Source organism: Gadus morhua, chromosome 4 (genome assembly GCF_902167405.1).
Source record: "Gadus morhua chromosome 4, gadMor3.0, whole genome shotgun sequence".
NCBI classification, from domain to species: domain Eukaryota; kingdom Metazoa; phylum Chordata; class Actinopteri; order Gadiformes; family Gadidae; genus Gadus; species Gadus morhua.
This window is the reverse complement of record NC_044051.1, coordinates 23,834,598-23,855,581: the sequence shown is the minus strand read 5'-3', so window position 1 is coordinate 23,855,581 and position 20,984 is coordinate 23,834,598. Positions and strand designations below refer to the sequence as shown.

General features: G+C 43.6%; 1 protein-coding gene across 1 annotated transcript in view; it reads right to left on the bottom strand.

Moving 5' to 3' along the window:
* The window catches only part of LOC115541697 (inactive dipeptidyl peptidase 10-like), a 254,281-nt gene extending 234,625 nt beyond the window's left edge, over window positions 1–19,656 (bottom strand). Inside the window, exon 1 of the mRNA XM_030353542.1 lies at window positions 19,312–19,656. Within this exon, the coding sequence (XP_030209402.1) occupies window positions 19,312–19,656 (345 nt within the window). The remainder of the gene's footprint in view (window positions 1–19,311) is intronic.
* Window positions 19,657–20,984: the final 1,328 nt, after the last annotated feature.

Genomic DNA, 20,984 nt, shown 5'->3' with positions numbered 1-20,984 from the left:
TATGTTAAATCGCTTGCTAGGTGCAGAGGTGATAGTAACTAGTTGCATTTACTCTGTCACATTTACTTGAGTAACTTATTGGATAAACTCTACTCTTAAGAGTTGTTTTACTGCAAAATACTTTTTTACTTATATTATTCTAAAGTAACAATACTTCTACTTGGCTACTCAACCACCTAGGAATAAACCCACTCCTCGCATTTCTGCACAGAACTTGTGCTCACGGTTGTTTTGCACATATCTTTTAATCTTCATACAATAGAAAGAGCAGGGTCAGGGAGGAGACAGTGGACTAGAGTCCAGCAGCAGCAGGAATGAACAGGGAGGGTCTTCACAGCAGTTGAGGAGAAATTATCGATAGGATAAAAGTGACTTTGCGATTAATTTCCACAGCTACGTCACCACTACTATTCTTAATACTATTATAAGTTTTGCTTTGAACATTTATTATCTATATCATTGCAGGAGAAATTATAACTGGCTAAGGAAATGTATATAGGATAAGAGTGACTCTAAGATTAGATTAGTTTATATTCAAAGAGACTTTTTGTTTATTATTTATTTGCTGATATTATTTGACTACTGCACTATTTGTGTTTTTAAGGAAGCAGGTATAGGTCATACCATTTGTCTTAGTCTTGATTAATTTTGCACATCTGTGTTGTCCTAATTGACAACGGCAAATGTAAAATAGCTACATCTTCATGTCGATATGTTTATTGTCGTCACTTACACTTGTCACTTCTTGCCATTAAATTAAATTATGTGGCTTATTACCCTGTAACTTCCATTCCATTTTGGTGCTGATAATTTGAAACAGGAATGGTGTTTTACAGAACTTTGGCACTTTACAGAGTGTTGTCATTTGGCACTTATTATCTGGTTACTTAACCTGTAGATGCTCGAGGGTCATTCTGTGTCAACTCAACCAGAGTTTGGCAGCATTCGATTTTGACTTTAGATTTTGATAGTAGCCTACATCATCTTAAAGAACTAAAGTCGTTCCCCTGGTGCTGTGCTGTTCTTGGTTATGTAGCCACTATGGAGGTGCAACTGAATGCGAGAGGATGATAAATCACTCAATAGACCTCTGAACAATTTGTCCCCCTCACTTCTGAAAAGATGGCTACGCCCCTGAGTTGTAGCATTACATTACAGTGGAGTTAATAGACTACAAAAAACTAGTCATAGAATTATTGTCATTCAGATCAAAAGTGGTTTGTTGACTATCTGAGAAAGGAACAGTACTTGTTATCTGACAATATTTCTTCCCTGTGGCATGTTCACTTTGGTGTTCTCAGAATAAAGAGAGTGAAGCACAGAGAGCAAGAACGTTTGGAGGATGAAAGCAGTGTGTGTCAATCTGTTAGTGACATAGAGGTGAGTAGCCTATGAGAGGAGTTCTGGAAACTAGTAGAGTCTTGGCTTTTCCTATGTTCAATGCAATTTGTAAGTTACTTTGGATAAAAGCGTCTGCAAAATAATTGTCAAAGAGTAAATATTAATGGTTTAAACACAATTGTGACATTAGAGCAGAATCCTGTTGGCAGTGGCAATGATGTCTATAGTGTGTTTCAGTAGTCTACTGGTAAATAGTTTGCTGATATCTGTGATATTATTCCTTCCATGTTTCCTCTGTTGTGTTCAGAGAAGAGCTAGTAAGCCAGCGGGAGAGACAGAAAGTTTGGAGGATGAAAGCACAGGGAGAGTTTGTCAATCTAGTGGTGGTGTCACGTTAAAATTGTACCGGGGGCGAAAATTGTACCGGCCTACGTCATCGTTTGTTTACATCCTGACAACCTGCCCGGCAACAGACGACGCGATGCAGAAAACATGTTTCCAAACGACGAAATAACATAATACAGATAGCGGATCGCTATCTGTATTATGATAGATAGCGATAACACTTGTTTTTACTTTATATTTGTATTGTATTTAATTGTTTAATCGAAACAATAAAAAAATTTGCCCGCGAAACGGGCGATCGCGTCAGATGACAAATGTTTTGCCCGCGAAACGGGCGATCGCGTCAAATGACGTAGGAGGGTTCTTGAAACATAATACAGATAACGGATCGCTAGATAACACTTGTTTTTACTTTATATTTGTATTGTATTGAATTGTTTAATCGAATTTAGCTAGTAAACTGAGTGTTTTAAGCAGGTTTCATAGTCTAGAATGTTCAAGAACCTTCCTACGTGATTTGACGCGTCATTTGACGCGATCGCCTGTTTTGCGGGCAAATTTTTTTATTGTTTCGATTAAACAATTAAATACAATACAAATATAAAGTAAAAACAAGTGTTATCGCTATCTATCATAATACAGATAGCGATCCGCTATCTGTATTATGTTATTTCGTCGTTTGGAAACATGTTTTCTGCATCGCGTCGTCTGTTGCCGGGCAGGTTGTCAGGTTGTCAGGATGTAAACAAACGATGACGTAGGCCGGTACAATTTTCGCCCCCGGTACAATTTTAACGTGACAGTGGCATAGAGGTGAGTCGCCTAAGAGAGGAGTAAATATGAAAGGTTAAGACCGAATCATGACATTCAAGCAGAATCCTTTTAGCACACATGTATATAGTGTAGGGTGGTCAAAAAAATGTATACTCAGATACTAATCGATTCAAATTAAAAAAATATATATCGGCTTAGATACTTATGTGCAACAGTATCAATACTAAAATCGCTGTCTTCATCATCTTCATCTCTTTTTTTCCTCGCCTCCTTCAGTTGACACACAACTTTACGCAGCAGCGTTGCAGTTGCTAATATAGCAATATAATAATTATTAAGTCAAGTCTCATTCAAAGTTACAAAACATTGTATAATGTATGTATTCATAGATTAATCCATAACTAATCAGAAAACATTTAGGTTATGTCCTTGATATGTCTAATTCTTTAACAGTGCATCATTCATTACAGCTAATGTAATTTCACCATGAGATTAGCTCAGTGCGCTCTCTCGTGAAACTCATCTATGTACTTGTGGATGAAAATATCAGAAAATCTATGTTTTCTGAGGGGTAACAAAGGTTTTGGGGTGACTTCTATTTAGGTCCATGAGATAGATGCAGCTGGGTGGGTTTTATTCAACATTGGCAAATGTGATGGTTATGCAATAAAAAATGTAATGGAAGTAAGAAATGGCTGGATTTTGTGTCCTTGTTGTGGTGGTGTAGGTGTTTGTTTGTGTGTTTTTTGTAAAAAAAAAAAAAAAACACATCAATGAATGTAATGTGGAAAAAAATAACTTACTGAATTGGTTGAAATATTGAGGAGCACAAAATGTTATATTTAATTCAAAATGTAAGGGAAAACAGAGCTCTGAAGTATAGGTGTGTCAACCTTTTCCTAATTTCAAGTCCTCCACACTCCCACACTGCTTGGTCACATCCAGTAGTAAAGTGTTTTAAGCATCCATCCCTAAAAAGGTCTTCAAAATTAGGTGCTAGGTATTGAGATTTTGCTCTCAGAGTGCACCAGATTAATTCATGTTCAAAATCTTTGCCTGGGGGGGGCCGGACCCCGCCACCAGGCCTTTGTCCCACCCAATGTTGAAACCATGGCTACACCTCGGATCCCCTGCACCTGTGGTCATGCCTATTTGTTCCCTCTGCTCCCCTTACTACCTGCTGTATCTTCAATAATGTTTTTTCCTGTTGATTATTGCTGGAACGTTGTTCCATAGTTTCATAAAACATAGTAGTGTTTTTGAGACAAGGTTCTCAACTTTGTTTTCTCAAGGAGAATCTGTGGTTTTTGTACTGCATTTGTACTCACTTCATTAAAGAAGTATTTTGTTTTACAAACGATTTGCTGCCTGCTGCCTCTTTCTTTCCGCACTTTGATCCACACCTATCCCAGACCGTAACAGCAGACGACCCTGTCCGTCCCTTTGGAGAAAATCATCTGCTTAATGATTAATGATCAAACAAACCCCTGAAAGAAAACTCCTACCACGGAACGTGTATTTACTAGGAGGACTGAAGCAGAGGAATACTGTGCCTTTAAATCTGCTGTGTAACTTTATTCCACTGCAGCTATCTTTCTCCACAGACCAAAAATTTGTATTGGGGTTACAAAAAACATTTTGAACAACAGTAATGGCTGAAATATCAGGTAGAATGAAGGAAAAAAATGTCTAGATTAATTTTCTTGTCCAGATTATTTAATTTTCCTTAATTGAAGATTATTTTAGAAAAACATTTAAAGGTCAAATTAAGGGGCACAAAGATAAGAAGTGTCCATTTTTACACAGTCACACACACACACACACACACACACACACACACACACACACACACACACACACACACTCAGCATTTGTGCATTTTAGTCGGATATTTGTGGAAGAGTATATGCGAGAGAGAGAGATTGAGAGCGAGGGAAAGAAGAGTGCATTCATCAGAATAACTTGAGAGAGAAATGTGTCCGAAATGTTGCCCTTTCACTCTTCCAAACGGTTACCAAGCTGCAGAGTGGACGACCTGCTGCAGAGAGAGCGGCTCCTTATCGAGCCGAAGGGACCTCAAACACGTTCGCTGGCTAACTTAGGCTTTAGCTAAAGTTCAACCGGACCATTCACTTAAAACTGTACATTTTGGAAAGCGACGTTAACAAACGCTTGAGGGGGAAAGGGATTTGATATAATTAATTATTGAATTGGTCGCGAGTTCTAGAACCACGTGGCCGCAATCTGTAGATCAGAGCGGGAAACCAAACCAACCTGGTCTCACAGGAATCCGTGAAATGACCGGACGCTTAACTCGAAATCCGTGGGATCATCACGGAAACACGCAGATTTCCGTGATTTGCGCACGGAATTCGCTCCGATGCAAGTTAATGACACTGATATTCCGTGGCACGTACAGATCCCCGTTTCAACGAGCGAGTCGACCACGGGCGCTTAACTCAGAATCCGTGGTGGTCTCACTGAAACACTTAAATTGTCCGTGATGTGTCCACGGAATTTGCTCCAATGCAAGTAAATGACACTGTTATTCCGTGGCACACACACAGATCCCCGTTTCAACGAGCGAGTCTACCGCGGGCACTTAACTCAAAATCCTTGGTGGTCACTCTGAAACACTTAAATTGTCTGTGATGTGTCCACGGAAGTTGCTCCAATGCAAGTAAATTATACTGATATTCCGTGGCACACACACAGATTCCCGTTTCAATCTGTGTGTGTGCCACAGTTGATCACGGCGGGGGCTTAACTCAAAATCCGTGGTGGTCTGACGGAATCACTTAAATTGTCCATGATGTGGCCACGGAATTAGCTCCAATGCAAGTTAATGACACTGTTATTCCGTGGCACACACACAGATCCCCGTTTCAACGAGCGAGTCTACCACGGGCGCTTAACTCAAAATCCGTGGTGGTCTCACTGAAACACTTGAATTGTCTGTGATGTGTCCACTAGTGTAGGCTCGTTCATTCGCAAACCGGTTCGAATGAACGAGTCTTTAGGACGAACGAACCGAACCGGTTCGTTTCTCTCGTTCGTCTTGTTCACCATTCGATTCACCGGAAACTCAACTGAACGAACAAACGAGTTTCCGGTAGCACTAACCCCACTGAGTCTGACTGACTCAGCTGAGAACCGTGCAATGGCGTGCATTCCATGATGCGATTCACCTCTACCGGAAACTAGGCTGATTCGCGAACGACTCCACCCAGTTCAGTTGGGTTCCCGGTGAATTGATTCACCGGAAACTCGACTGAGCTGTGAGGAGTCGTTCGAGAATCGTTTGATCGTTCAGCCTGGTTTCCGGTAGCGGTAAATCGTATCATGGAATGCACACCATTGCACGGTTCTCAGCTGAGTCAGTCAGACTCAGTGGAGTTAGTGCTACCGGAAACTCGACTGAACGAACGAACGATTCGCGAACGACTCCTCTTGGCGAACTGAATCACGCGAACTGGGTCATGGAAACGAATCATTCAATCCACCACTAGTGTCCACGGAAGTTGCTCCAATGCAAGTAAATGACACTGATATTCCGTGGCACACACACAGATTCCCGTTTCAATCTGTGTGTGTGCCACAGTTGACCACGGCGGGGGCTTAACTCACAATCCGTGGTGGTCTGACGGAATCACTTAAATTATCCTTGATGTGGCCACAGAATTTGCTCCAATGCAAGTTAATGACAATGATATTCCGTGGCACACACACAGATCCCCGTTTCAACGAGCGAGTCGACCACGGGCGCTTAACTCAAAGTCCGTGGTGGTCTCACGGAATCACTTAAATTGTCCGCAATGTGGCCACGGAATTTGCTCCAATGCAAGTTAATGACACTGATATTCCAACCCGGTTTCACGCCAAGGCGTGAAATAGATACATTGGTCCACGTCGCAAGGCGTGTTCAGGGTCACGCTTTGCCTGACCAAAGCGTGACCCTGAACACGCTTTCTTCTCCATTTGAAATGAATGGAGGAATAGCACCAACAGGGGGCGAGACGTTCTCCTAGCATTTGGTGAAATTGTTACGTGGCCTATATTAATCTTTATTATCTGAATGGGAAATGCAATATTTTAGGACAGATGCACCATTAAACGTGTTTCTAGTAACATTTCTAGCGGGAATTTACCTTTTCCTTGCATGATCTCCAGTAAGTGAATGTGTATGATCTTTATTAGGGGTCCAAGCCAACAGGTTGGATCCCTATTGTTTTTGTAAGGATTTTTCCTATTATTAGGGGTCCAAGCCAACAGGTTGGATCCCTATTGTTTTTGTAAGGATTTTTTTCTTATTATTCCAGCAGCTAAAAGTGGTACTACAGCCCAAACCGTAAATGGTGCACACACGCCAATTACATGACTAGATCCAGGTCCGTGAGGTGACGGCAGACGACAAAAACCAGACACGCCGGCCACTAGGTGGCGCTATACCAAGGAATACGCGTTTGGGGCTATAACTCCCACACCGAAACTCCCACATTCAAAAACTTGTACACACAGATGCACTGGAGTCTGCTGCATCTTTTGGCCTAGGCCACGCCCATTTGCGTCTAGAATTTTTTTTCGCAAAATCGCGAAAACCGTAAAACTGTTTTTTCCCTACTCCTCCCACATTTCTCGCCCGATCAACACCAAACTTTGCACACAACATCGTCAGACGCACACGCAAAGAATGCATGAAACACTTTTTTGATCCGTCCTTCGACGACGAAACGGTAGCGTTTTGAATATTGGTTTATTAGCTGAATTAGACGTGGAATATCAAAAATCCAAAGAAATCCAAAATTAGACATCGGATCGAGTCCAAATTTTACACACATGTTGGTGTTAATCTTAATGTCGTTCGATAAAAATTTCGGAAAAATTCGCCATTAGGGGGCGCAATAAACGAGGAAATTGTATATCTTCTACAAAATTTCGCCGCGAAAACGCTACCCTGACTTCTTGCTACTCCTACCACAGTCAAATCCTTTGTATCCACAGGTTCAGGGTAGCGTTTCGAACACATGCTTCACGTTGTGCCGGCAAAACGCACATTTCTTGTCGCGTTGTGCCGGCGAAATGCACACTTCTTGGACCCCTGCATAACTGCTTGCAGTTCTAGTTATTATTTTTCCCCCCTAGAAGTGGGTCCACAGCCCAAACCGTAAATGGTGCCGACACGCCAATTGCATGACTAGATCCAGGTCCCTGAGTTCTAGGCAGACGACAAAATCCAGACACGCCGGCCACTAGGTGGCGCTATACCAAGGACAGACGCGTTTGGGGCTATAACTCCCACACCGAATCTCCCACATTCAAAAACTTGTACGCACAGATTCACTGGAGTCTGCTGCATCTTTTGACATAGGCCACGCCCATTTGCGTCCAGAATTTTTTTTCGCAAAATCGCGAAAACCGCAAAACTTTTTTTTCCCTACTCCTCCCACATTTCTTGACCAATCGACACCAAACTTTGCACACGACATCTTCAGACGCACACGCAAAGAATGCATGAAAACACTTTTTTGATCCGTCCTTCGATAACGAAACGGTAGCGTTTTGAATATTGGTTTATTAGCTAAATTAGACGTGGAATATCAAAAATCCAAAGAAATCCAAAATTACACATCGGATCGACTCCAAGTTTTACACACAAGTTGGTGCTAACCTTAATGTCGTACGATAAAAATTTCGGAAAATTTCGCCATTAGGGGGCGCCATAAACGAGGAAATTGTATATCTTCTACAAAATTTCGCCGCGAAAACGCTACACTGACTTCTCGCTACTCCTACCACAGTCAAATCCTTTGTATCCACAGGTTCAGGGTAGCGTTTTCAACACATGCTTCGCGTTGTGCCGGCGAAACGCACATTTCTTGTCGCGTTGTGCCGGCGAAATGCACACTTCTTGGACCCCTGCATAACTGCTTGCAGTTCTAGTTATTAGGGGTCCAAGCCAACAGGTTGGATCCCTATTGTTTTTGTAAGGATTATTATTCTTCCCCCCTTGAAAGTGATACTACAGCCCAAACCGTAAATGGTGCACGCGCGCCAATTGCATGACTTGATCCAGAATCGGCACCGCTACTCAGATAACAAAATCCAGACACGCCGGCCACTAGGTGGCGCTATACCAAGGAAAGACGCGTTTGGGGCTATAACTCCCACACCGAACCTCCCACATTCAAAAACTTGTACCCACATATTCACTGGAGTCTGCTGCATCCTTTGGCATAGGCCACGCCCATTTGCGTCTAGAATTTTTTTTCGCAAAATCGCGAAAACTGCAAAACTGTATTTTCGCTACTCCTCCCACATTTCTTGACCAATCAACACCAAACTTTGCACACGACATCTTCAGACGCACACGCAAAGAATGCATGAAAACACTTTTTTGATCCGTCCTTCGATAACGAAACGGTAGCGTTTTGAATATTGGTTTATTAGCTAAATTAGACGTGGAATATCAAAAATCCAAAGAAATCCAAAATTACACATCGGATCGACTCCAAGTTTTACACACAAGTTGGTGCTAACCTTAATGTCGTACGATAAAAATTTCGGAAAATTTCGCCATTAGGGGGCGCCATAAACGAGGAAATTGTATATCTTCTAAAAAATTTCGCCGCGAAAACGCTACACTGACTTCTCGCTACTCCTACCACAGTCAAATCCTTTGTATCCACAGGTTCAGGGTAGCGTTTTCAACACATGCTTCGCGTTGTGCCGGCGAAACGCACATTTCTTGTCGCGTTGTGCCGGCGAAATGCACACTTCTTGGACCCCTGCATAACTGCTTGCAGTTCTAGTTATTAGGGGTCCAAGCCAACAGGTTGGATCCCTATTGTTTTTGTAAGGATTATTATTCTTCCCCCCTTGAAAGTGATACTACAGCCCAAACCGTAAATGGTGCACGCGCGCCAATTGCATGACTTGATCCAGAATCGGCACCGCTACTCAGATAACAAAATCCAGACACGCCGGCCACTAGGTGGCGCTATACCAAGGAAAGACGCGTTTGGGGCTATAACTCCCACACCGAACCTCCCACATTCAAAAACTTGTACCCACATATTCACTGGAGTCTGCTGCATCCTTTGGCATAGGCCACGCCCATTTGCGTCTAGAATTTTTTTTCGCAAAATCGCGAAAACTGCAAAACTGTATTTTCGCTACTCCTCCCACATTTCTTGACCAATCAACACCAAACTTTGCACACGACATCTTCAGACGCACACGCAAAGAATGCATGAAAACACTTTTTTGATCCGTCCTTCGATAACGAAACGGTAGCGTTTTGAATATTGGTTTATTAGCTAAATTAGACGTGGAATATCAAAAATCCAAAGAAATCCAAAATTAGACATCGGATCGACTCCAAGTTTTACACACAAGTTGGTGCTAACCTTAATGTCGTACGATAAAAATTTCGGAAAATTTCGCCATTAGGGGGCGCAATAAACGAGGAAATTGTATATGTTCTACAAAATTTCGCAGCGAAAACGCTACACTGACTTCTCGCTACTCCTACCACAGTCAAATCCTTTGTATCCACAGGTTCAGGGTAGCGTTTTGAACACATGCTTCGCTTTGTGCCGGCGAAACGCACATTTCTTGTCGCGTTGTGCCGGCGAAATGCACACTTCTTGGACCCCTGCATAACTGCTTGCAGTTCTAGTTAGGGGTCCAAGCCAACAGGTTGGATCCCTATTGTTTTTGTAAGGATTATTATTATTAGGGGTCCAAGCCAACAGGTTGGATCCCTATTGTTTTTGTAAGGATTTTTCTTAATAGGGGTCCAAGCCAACAGGTTGGATCCCTATTGTTTTTGTAGTGTTTGTTATTATTCCCCCGTAGAAGTGGGACCACAGCCCAAACCGTAAATGGTGCACACACGCCAATTGCATGACTAGATCCGGGTACGTGAGATGACGGCAGACGACCAAATCCAGACATGCCGGCCACTAGGTGGCGCTATACCAAGGAATACGCGTTTGGGGCTATAACTCCCACACCGAACCTCCCACAGTCAAAAACTTGTATCCACTTATTCACTGGAGTCTGCTGCATCTTTTGGCATAGGCCACGCCCATTTGCGTCTGCAAATTTTTTTCGCAAAATCGCGAAAACCGCAAAACTGTGTTTTCCCTACTCCTCCCACATTTCTTGACCAATCGACACCAAACTTTGCACACGACATCTTCAGACACACGCGCAAAGAATGCATGAAACACTTTTTTGATGCGACCTTCGACGACGAAACGGTAGTGTTTTGAATATTGGTTTATTAGCTAAATTAGACGTGGAATATCAAAAATCCAAAGAAATCCAAAATTAGACATCGGATCGAGTCCAAGTTTTACACGCATGTTGGTGTTAACCTTAATGTCGTTCGATAAAAAATTCGGAAAATTTCGCCATTAGGGGGCGCAATAAACGAGGAAATTGTATATCTTCTACAAATTTTCGCCGCGAAAACGCTACACTGACTTCTCGCTACTCCTACCACAGTCAAATCCTTTGTATCCACATGTTGTTCACGGTAGCGTTTTGAATACTTGCTTCGCGTCGTGCCGGCGAAAAGCACATTTCTTGTCGCGTTGTGCCGGCGAAATGCACACTTCTTGGACCCCTGCATAACTGCTTGCAGTTCTAGTTATTCTTACCCCCCTAAAAGTGGGACCACAGCCCAAACCGTAAATGGTGCCGACACGCAAATTGCATGACTAGGTCCAGATCTGTTCGGACTAAGCAGACGACAAAATACAGACACGCCGGCCACTAGGTGGCGCTATACCAAGGGAAAACGCGTTTGGGGCTATAACTCCCACACCGAACCTCCCACAGTCAAAAACTTGTACGCACATATTCACTGGAGTCTGCTGCATCTTTTGGCATAGGCCACGCCCATTTGCGTCTAGAATTTTTTTTCGCAAAATCGCGAAAAACGCAAAACTGTATTTTCGCTACTCCTCCCACATTTCTTGACCAATCAACACCAAACTTTGCACACGACATCATCAGACGCACACAAAAGAAGAAATATCAACACTTTTTGGATCCGACCTTCGACGACGAAACGGTAGCGTTTTGAATATTGGTTTATTAGCTAAATTAGACGTGGAATATCAAAAATCCAAAGAAATCCAAAATTAGACATCGGATCGAGTCCAAATTTAACACACATGTTAGCGCCACCCTTAACGACGTTCGAACAAAAATTCGGAAAATTACGCCCTAAGGGGGCGCTATAAACGAGGAAATTGTATATCTTCTAATTGGCCAAAGGAATGTTCTTCAAACTCAAGGGAAACCATCAAGGGGCAAACCCGAGTCTATATAGAAAATATGGCCAAGAATTATTAATGTGGGCGGGAGTTATTTGGCAAAGGGAAATTGTCTTTGGAAAATTAAAAATTTCGCCACAGGGCGGCGCCAAAAAACAACGACATTGTCTATCTCCTATTTGGCCAATGGAATGTTCTGAAAACGCGTTTTGGGCTATAACTCCCACACCGAAGCTCCCACAGTCAAAACCTTTATATCCACATGTTGTTCACGGTAGCGTTTTGAATACTTGCTTCGCGTCGTGCCGGCGAAAAGCACATTTCTTGTCGCGTTGTGCCGGCGAAATGCACACTTCTTGGACCCCTGCATAACTGCTTGCAGTTCTAGTTAGGGGTCCAAGCCAACAGGTTGGATCCCTATTGTTTTTGTAAGGATTTTTATTATTATTATTATTATTATACTTCCTACCAAGAAAGTGCTACTACAGCCCAAACCGTAAATGGTGCACACACGCCAATTACATGACTAGATCTAGGTACGTGAAGACTATGCAGACGACAAAATCCAGACACGCCGGCCACTAGGTGGCGCTATACCAAGGAAAGACGCGTTTGGGGCTATAACTCCCACACCGAACCTCCCACAGTCAAAAACTTGTACGCACATATTCACTGGAGTCTGCTGCATCTTTTGGCATAGGCCACGCCCATTTGCGTCTAGAATTTTTTTTCGACGCCCATTTGCGTCTAGAATTTTTTTTCGCAAAATCGCGAAAACCGCAAAACTGTTTTTTCCCTACTCCTCCCACATTTCTAGACCAATCGACACCAAACTTTGCACACGACATCTTCAGACACACACGCAAATAATGCACGAAAGACTTTTTTGATCCGACCTTCGACGACGAAACGGTAGCGTTTTGAATATTGGTTTATTAGCTACATTAGACGTGGAATAGCAAAAATCCAAAGAAATCCAAAATGAGACATCGGATCGAGTCCAAATTTTACACACATGTTGGTGCTAACCTTAATGTCGTTCGATAAAAATTTCGGAAAATTTCGCCATTAGGGGGCGCAATAAACGAGGAAATTGTATATCTTCTAATTGGCCAAAGGAATGTTCTTCAAACTCAAGGGAAACCATCAAGGGGCAAACCCGAGTCTATATAGAAAATATGGCCAAGAATTATTAATGTGGGCGGGAGTTATTTGGCAAAGGAAAATTGTCCTTGGAAAATTTCGCCACAGGGCGGCGCCAAAAAACGACGACATTGTCTATGTCCTATTTGGCCAACGTTCTGAAAACGCCTTTTAGGCTATAACTCCCACACCGAAGCTCCCACAGTCAAAACCTTTATATCCACAGGTTCAGGGTAGCGTTTTGAACACATGCTTCGCGTTGTGCCGGCGAAACGCACATTTCTTGTCGCGTTGTGCCGGCGAAATGCACACTTCTTGGACCCCTGCATAACTGCTTGCAGTTCTAGTTATTATTAGGGGTCCAAGCCAACAGGTTGGATCCCTATTGTTTTTGTAAGGATTTTTCTTATTATTATTATTATTATTCCCGGCTAGAAGTGGTACCACAGCCCAGACCGTAAATGGTGCCGACACGCCAATTGCATGAATAGATCCAGGTCCCTGAAGACTATGCAGACGGCAAAATACAGACACGCCGGCCACTAGGTGGCGCTATACCAAGGGAAAACGCGTTTGGGGCTATAACTCCCACACCGAACCTACCACAGTCCAAAAACTTGTACACACATATTCACTGGAGTCTGCTGCAACTTTTGGCATAGGCCACGCCCATTTGCGTCTATAATTTTTTTTCGCAAAATCGCGAAAACCGCAAAACTGTATTTTCCCTACTCCTCCCACATTTCTTGACCAATCGACACCAAACTTTGCACACGGCATCTTCAGACGCACACGCATAGAATTGATAGACACTTTTTTGATCGGACATTCGACGACGAAACGGTAGCGTTTTGAATATTGGTTTATGAGCTAAATTAGACGTGGAAAATCAAAAATCCAAAGAAATGCAAAATTAGACATCGGAACAAGTCCAAATTTTACAGACATGTTGGTGCTAACCTTAATGTCGTACGATAAAAATTTCGGAAAATTTCGCCATTAGGGGGCGCAATAAACGAGGAAATTGTATATCTTCTAATTGGCCAAAGGAATGTTCTTCAAACTCAAGGGAAACCATCACGGGGCAAACCCGAGTCTATATAAAAATTATGGTCAAGAATTATTAATGTGGGCGGGAGTTATTTGGAAAAGGAAAATTGTCTTTGGAAAATTTCGCCACAAGAGGGCGCAAAAAAACGACGAAATAATACATCTCCTAATCGCCAATGGAATGTTCTGAAAACGCGTTTTGGGCTATAACTCCCACACCGAACCTCCCACAGTCAAAAACTTGTACGCACATATTCACTGGAGTCTGCTGCATCTTTTGGCATAGGCCACGCCCATTTGCGTCTAGAATTTTTTTTCGACGCCCATTTGCGTCTAGAATTTTTTTTCGCAAAATCGCGAAAACCGCAAAACTGTTTTTTCCCTACTCCTCCCACATTTCTAGACCAATCGACACCAAACTTTGCACACGACATCTTCAGACACACACGCAAATAATGCACGAAAGACTTTTTTGATCCGACCTTCGACGACGAAACGGTAGCGTTTTGAATATTGGTTTATTAGCTACATTAGACGTGGAATAGCAAAAATCCAAAGAAATCCAAAATGAGACATCGGATCGAGTCCAAATTTTACACACATGTTGGTGCTAACCTTAATGTCGTTCGATAAAAATTTCGGAAAATTTCGCCATTAGGGGGCGCAATAAACGAGGAAATTGTATATCTTCTAATTGGCCAAAGGAATGTTCTTCAAACTCAAGGGAAACCATCAAGGGGCAAACCCGAGTCTATATAGAAAATATGGCCAAGAATTATTAATGTGGGCGGGAGTTATTTGGCAAAGGAAAATTGTCCTTGGAAAATTTCGCCACAGGGCGGCGCCAAAAAACGACGACATTGTCTATGTCCTATTTGGCCAACGTTCTGAAAACGCCTTTTAGGCTATAACTCCCACACCGAAGCTCCCACAGTCAAAACCTTTATATCCACAGGTTCAGGGTAGCGTTTTGAACACATGCTTCGCGTTGTGCCGGCGAAACGCACATTTCTTGTCGCGTTGTGCCGGCGAAATGCACACTTCTTGGACCCCTGCATAACTGCTTGCAGTTCTAGTTATTATTAGGGGTCCAAGCCAACAGGTTGGATCCCTATTGTTTTTGTAAGGATTTTTCTTATTATTATTATTATTATTCCCGGCTAGAAGTGGTACCACAGCCCAGACCGTAAATGGTGCCGACACGCCAATTGCATGAATAGATCCAGGTCCCTGAAGACTATGCAGACGGCAAAATACAGACACGCCGGCCACTAGGTGGCGCTATACCAAGGGAAAACGCGTTTGGGGCTATAACTCCCACACCGAACCTACCACAGTCCAAAAACTTGTACACACATATTCACTGGAGTCTGCTGCAACTTTTGGCATAGGCCACGCCCATTTGCGTCTATAATTTTTTTTCGCAAAATCGCGAAAACCGCAAAACTGTATTTTCCCTACTCCTCCCACATTTCTTGACCAATCGACACCAAACTTTGCACACGGCATCTTCAGACGCACACGCATAGAATTGATAGACACTTTTTTGATCGGACATTCGACGACGAAACGGTAGCGTTTTGAATATTGGTTTATGAGCTAAATTAGACGTGGAAAATCAAAAATCCAAAGAAATGCAAAATTAGACATCGGAACAAGTCCAAATTTTACAGACATGTTGGTGCTAACCTTAATGTCGTACGATAAAAATTTCGGAAAATTTCGCCATTAGGGGGCGCAATAAACGAGGAAATTGTATATCTTCTAATTGGCCAAAGGAATGTTCTTCAAACTCAAGGGAAACCATCACGGGGCAAACCCGAGTCTATATAAAAATTATGGTCAAGAATTATTAATGTGGGCGGGAGTTATTTGGAAAAGGAAAATTGTCTTTGGAAAATTTCGCCACAAGAGGGCGCAAAAAAACGACGAAATAATACATCTCCTAATCGCCAATGGAATGTTCTGAAAACGCGTTTTGGGCTATAACTCCCACACCGAACCTCCCACAGTCAAAACCTTTGTATCCACAGATTCACTGGAGTCAGCTGCATCTTTTGGCATACGCCGTTTCTCAGTTTCGAACACATGCTTCGCGTTGTGCCGGCGAAATGCACACTTCTTGGACCCCTGCATAACTGCTTGCAGTTCTAGTTATTATTCTTACCCCCCTAAAAGTGGTACCACAGCCCAAACCGTAAATGGTGCACACACGCCAATTACATGACTAGATCCAGATCTCTTCGGACTACGCAGACGACAAAATCCAGACACGCCGGTCACTAGGTGGCGCTATACCAAGGAATACGCGTTTGGGGCTATAACTCCCACACCGAACCTCCCACATTCAAAACCTTGTACACACAGCTTCACTGGAGTCTGCTGCATCTTTTGGCATAGGCCACGCCCATTTGCGTCCAGAATTTTTTTTCGCAAAATCACGAAAACCGCAAAACTGTTTTTTCCCTACTCCTCCCACATTTCTTGACCAATCGACACAAAACTTTGCACACGACATCTTCAGACGCACACGCAAAGAATGCATGGAAACACTTTTTTGATGCGACCTTTGACGACGAAACGGTATCGTTTTTAATATTTGTTTATTAGCTAAATTAGACGTGAAAAATCCAAAATCCAAAAAAAACCAAAATTACACATCGGATCGAGTCCAAATTTAACACACATGTTAGCGCCACCCTTAACGACGTTCGAATAAAAATTCGGAAAATTACGCCCTAAGGGGGCGCTATAAACGAGGAAATTGTATATCTTCTAATTGGCCAAAGGAATGTTCGTCAAACTCAAGGGAAACCATCAAGGGGCAAACCCGAGTCTATTTAGAAAATATGGCCAAGAATTATTAATGTGGGCGGGAGTTATTTGGCAAAGGATAATTCTCTTTGGAAAATTTCTCCACAGGGCGGCGCCAAAAAACGACGACATTGTCTGTCTCCTATTTGGCCATGGAATGTTCTGAAAACGCGTTTTAGGCTATAACTCCCACACCGAAGCTCCCACAGTCAAAACCTTTATATCCACATGTTGTTCACGGTAGCGTTTTGAATACTTGCTTCGCGTTGTGCCGGCAAAATGCACATTTATTGTCGCGTTGTGCCGGCGAAATGCACACTTCTTGGACCCCTGCATAACTGCTTGCAGTTCTAGTTTATTTTTATTTTTATTCTTCCCCCCGTACTTTTGGGACTACAGCCCAAACCGTAAATGGTGCACACGCGCCAATTGCATGACTAGATCCAGGTACGGCACCGCTACTCAGATAACCAAATCCAGACACGCCAGTCACTAGGTGGCGCTATTCCAAGGAAAGACGCGTTTGGGGCTATAACTCCCACACCGAACCTCCCACATTCAAAACCTTGTACACACAGATTCACTGGAGTCTGCTGCATCTTTTGGCATAGGCCACGCCCATTTGCGTCTAGAATTCTTTTTCGCGAAATCGCGAAAACCGCAAAACTGTTTTTTCGCTACTTCTCCCACATTTCTCGACAAATCAACACCAAACTTTGCACACGGCATCTTCAGACGCACACGCAAAGAAACCCTCAGACAGTTTTTTGATCCGACTTTCGACGACGAAACGGTAGCGTTTTGAATATTGGTTTATTAGCTAAATTTGACGTGGAAAATCAAAAATCCAAAAAAAAACAAAATTAGACATCGGATCGAGTCCACATTTTACACACATGTCGGGTCTAGCCTTAATGTCGTTCGATAAAAAAATCGGAAAATTTCGCCATTAGGGGGCGCAATAAACGAGGAAATTGTATATCTTCTACAAAATTTCGCTGCGAAAACGCTACACTGACTTCTCGCTACTCCTACCACAGTCAAATCCTTTGTATCCACAGGTTCAGGGTAGCGTTTTGAACACATGCTTCGCGTTGTGCCGGCGAAATGCACATTTCTTGTCGCGTTGTGCCGGCGAAATGCACACTTCTTGGACCCCTGCATAACTGCTTGCAGTTCTAGTTATACTTCCCCCCGTACTTGTGGGACTACAGCCCAAACCGTAAATGGTGCACACGCGCCAATTACATGACTAGAACCAGGTCCGGCACCGCTACTCAGATAACCAAATCCAGACACGCCGACCACTAGGTGGCGCTATACCAAGGAAAGACGCGTTTGGGGCTATAACTCCCACACCGAACCTCCCACAGTCAAAAACTTGTACGCACATATTCACTGGAGTCTGCTGGATCTTTTGGCATAGGCCACGCCCATTTCCGTCTGTAATTTTTTTTCACAAAATCGCGAATACCGCAAAACTGTTTTTTCGCTACTCCTCCCACATTTCTCGCCCGATCAACACCAAACTTTGCACACGGCATCTTCAGACGCACACGAAAAGAAAAACTCAAACACTTTTTGATCCGACCTTCGATTACGAAACGGTAGCATTTTGAATATTTGTTTATTAGCTACGTTTTACGTTGAAAATCAAAAATCCAGAAAAATACCAAAATTAGACATCGGAACAAGTCCAAATTTTACACACATGTCGGTGTTACCCTTAGTGACGTTGGAAAAAGATTTCGGAAAGTTTCGCCATTAGGGGGCGCAATAAACGAGGAAATTGTATATCTTCTACAAAATTTCGCCGCGAAAACGCTACACTGACTTCTCGCTACTCCTACCACAGTCAAATCCTTTTTATCCACAGGTTCAGGGTAGCGTTTTGAACACATGCTTCGCGTTGTGCCGGCGAAATGCACATTTCTTGTCGCGTTGTGCCGGCGAAATGCACACTTCTTGGACCCCTGCATAACTGCTTGCAGTTCTAGTTGTATTTCTTTTAACAAAGTACATTCACAAAAAAGGGCCTATTCATAAAATGTCCATCCAATATTTCCATGTCAGAGGCTACTTTTATTCAAACTGAACTCGCGTCAACACGAGACGTCAACTGAAATAATAATAATAATAATAATAAAGATATCCTGAATTTATCAGACGTCAACACATTCCATATTCCGATTTAGGGCTAATTATACACTTTTCGCTATTCTCAATGCGAACAGTGCGGGCGCTCCTTTGATGCACACAGCTGTTCAATGCGAGGTTGCACAGAAGAAAGAAACAGCCTCAAGTCATCCTGTACTTGTAGCCTTGACCGGTATTTGTTTTTGATCAGGGTCAGAGCGGAAAACCCACATTCACATAGGTAAGTGGAGGTGAAGGGGATCAGGACTCTCATGGCTTTTGCGGACACATGGGGAAACTCGCTCTCGATACTCAACCAGAATTGCGTAATCGGCATTTCCACCAGTCTCTGTTTCAAGTCCACATTTGAGCTGAGCTCGACAAGAGCCCCCTCCTCGTGTATGCTCAGATCATCTCGGACTGTGGGTGGGAAGGAGAAGGGGTTCCGGACCCACTGGTTTCCCAGTGGCTCCTCTCCAAAATACTCTCCGAACTGGTCACGCAGCCCGCTCAGATGCGCGCTGATGACCGGTTTCACAGAGCTGAGCGGCTGCGCTGTCTTCTCCAGCGTATCCTCCAATGTCGGGAACATTTCAACAGAGCCCCTTCCAATACGGGCACACCACACATCCAGCTTCTTCATGAAGCCAGACACTTGGTCGTGTGCCGTATACACATTGCACTCTTTGCCCTGGAGAGAAGTATTCAGGGTGTTGATCCGCTCGAAAATGTCAGACAGATAAGCCAACAGCGCGAGCCAGTTCATGTCTTCCAGATGTTTTGCGAGTGGGGAGTTTATCTCGGTGAGGAAGAGGAAGGCTTCTTCTCGCAACTCGCAGAGCCTGGTGAGGACTTTACCCCGAGAGAGCCACCTCACCTCGGAATGCAGGAGCAATTGCTTGAATTGAGCGCCCATTTCATCGCACATGATTCTAAACATGCGTGCGTTTAAGGCACGTGATTTAGGCCCCGTCCACACGAAGCCGAAACGGGCGAAACCGTTACGGTTTTGACCTATCCGGTTTCGAAGTATCTCCGTAAAGACGAAGCCAAGCGAAACCGGATAGATCTGTAGAAACGCTGTAGTAAACATTCCAGGCCCATTAGGGCGCTGCTTCTGGTACACAAATGAAGTACACCAGAAGAAGAAGAGGCGAGCATGCGCATAAAGGCTGCCCCCCGAACCACTAACAACACAAACAAACAGCTCTTCTATGATGGCGAACTAGATTCTCAGTAAATAATGGCTTAGCAACCCAACAAGGGACATGATATGCTGCAGAACGATTACAAGCTTGTAGTCTGCCATCATCTTTTTTGTTGTGATTTCTGAGACTCCGCGGGCATAAGAGCCATTGGCTAGGAGGTCGAGGGGTGGGGCGATGACGTCATGGTTTGCGGTTTCAGTCGGTTTCAGGCGTCCACACGGAACCAAAACGAAACCGGATAGATTTGAAACCACCTCCGAGGGTGGTTTCAGAAGTTTGCGGTTTCGGTCAGCGGATTCGCCGGCTTCGTGTGGACGGGGCCTTAATTATGTTCACAATTTTCACTGCCTCATCCAGAACCGCACGCAATTCTTTGGGCATCTTTTTTGCTGCTAAAGCCTGGCGATGAATGATGCAGTGTCTCCAGACAGCGGCCGGGGCAACGGTCTGCACTTGTTTCACAAGACCGCTGTGACGGCCGGTCATGGCCCTTGCTCCATCCGTGCATATGCCACAACACCGGCTCCACTCAAGGCCTTCGGCCTGGTAAAAATCATTCAGAGCCTTGAAAAGTTCGTCTGCTGTTGTGCGGGCAGGGAGGGGAATGCAAAACAAAAAATCCTCGCGCACATTTAGCTCTTCAATAAACCTGACGTACACCATCAATTGAGCGCAGTGTGCAACGTCACTGGACTCATCCAGTTGAATGGCGTGTATGGGGCTTTTGCGAACACTGTTCACCACCTGTTCTTTGACGTCGTAAGCCATGTCGGATATTCATCGCTGGATGGTGTTGTCAGATACTGGGATCGTGTCAAGTTTAGCTGCAGCTGCTTCTCCCAGCATCACTGAACACATTTCTCTAGCTGCAGGGAGCAGATATGTT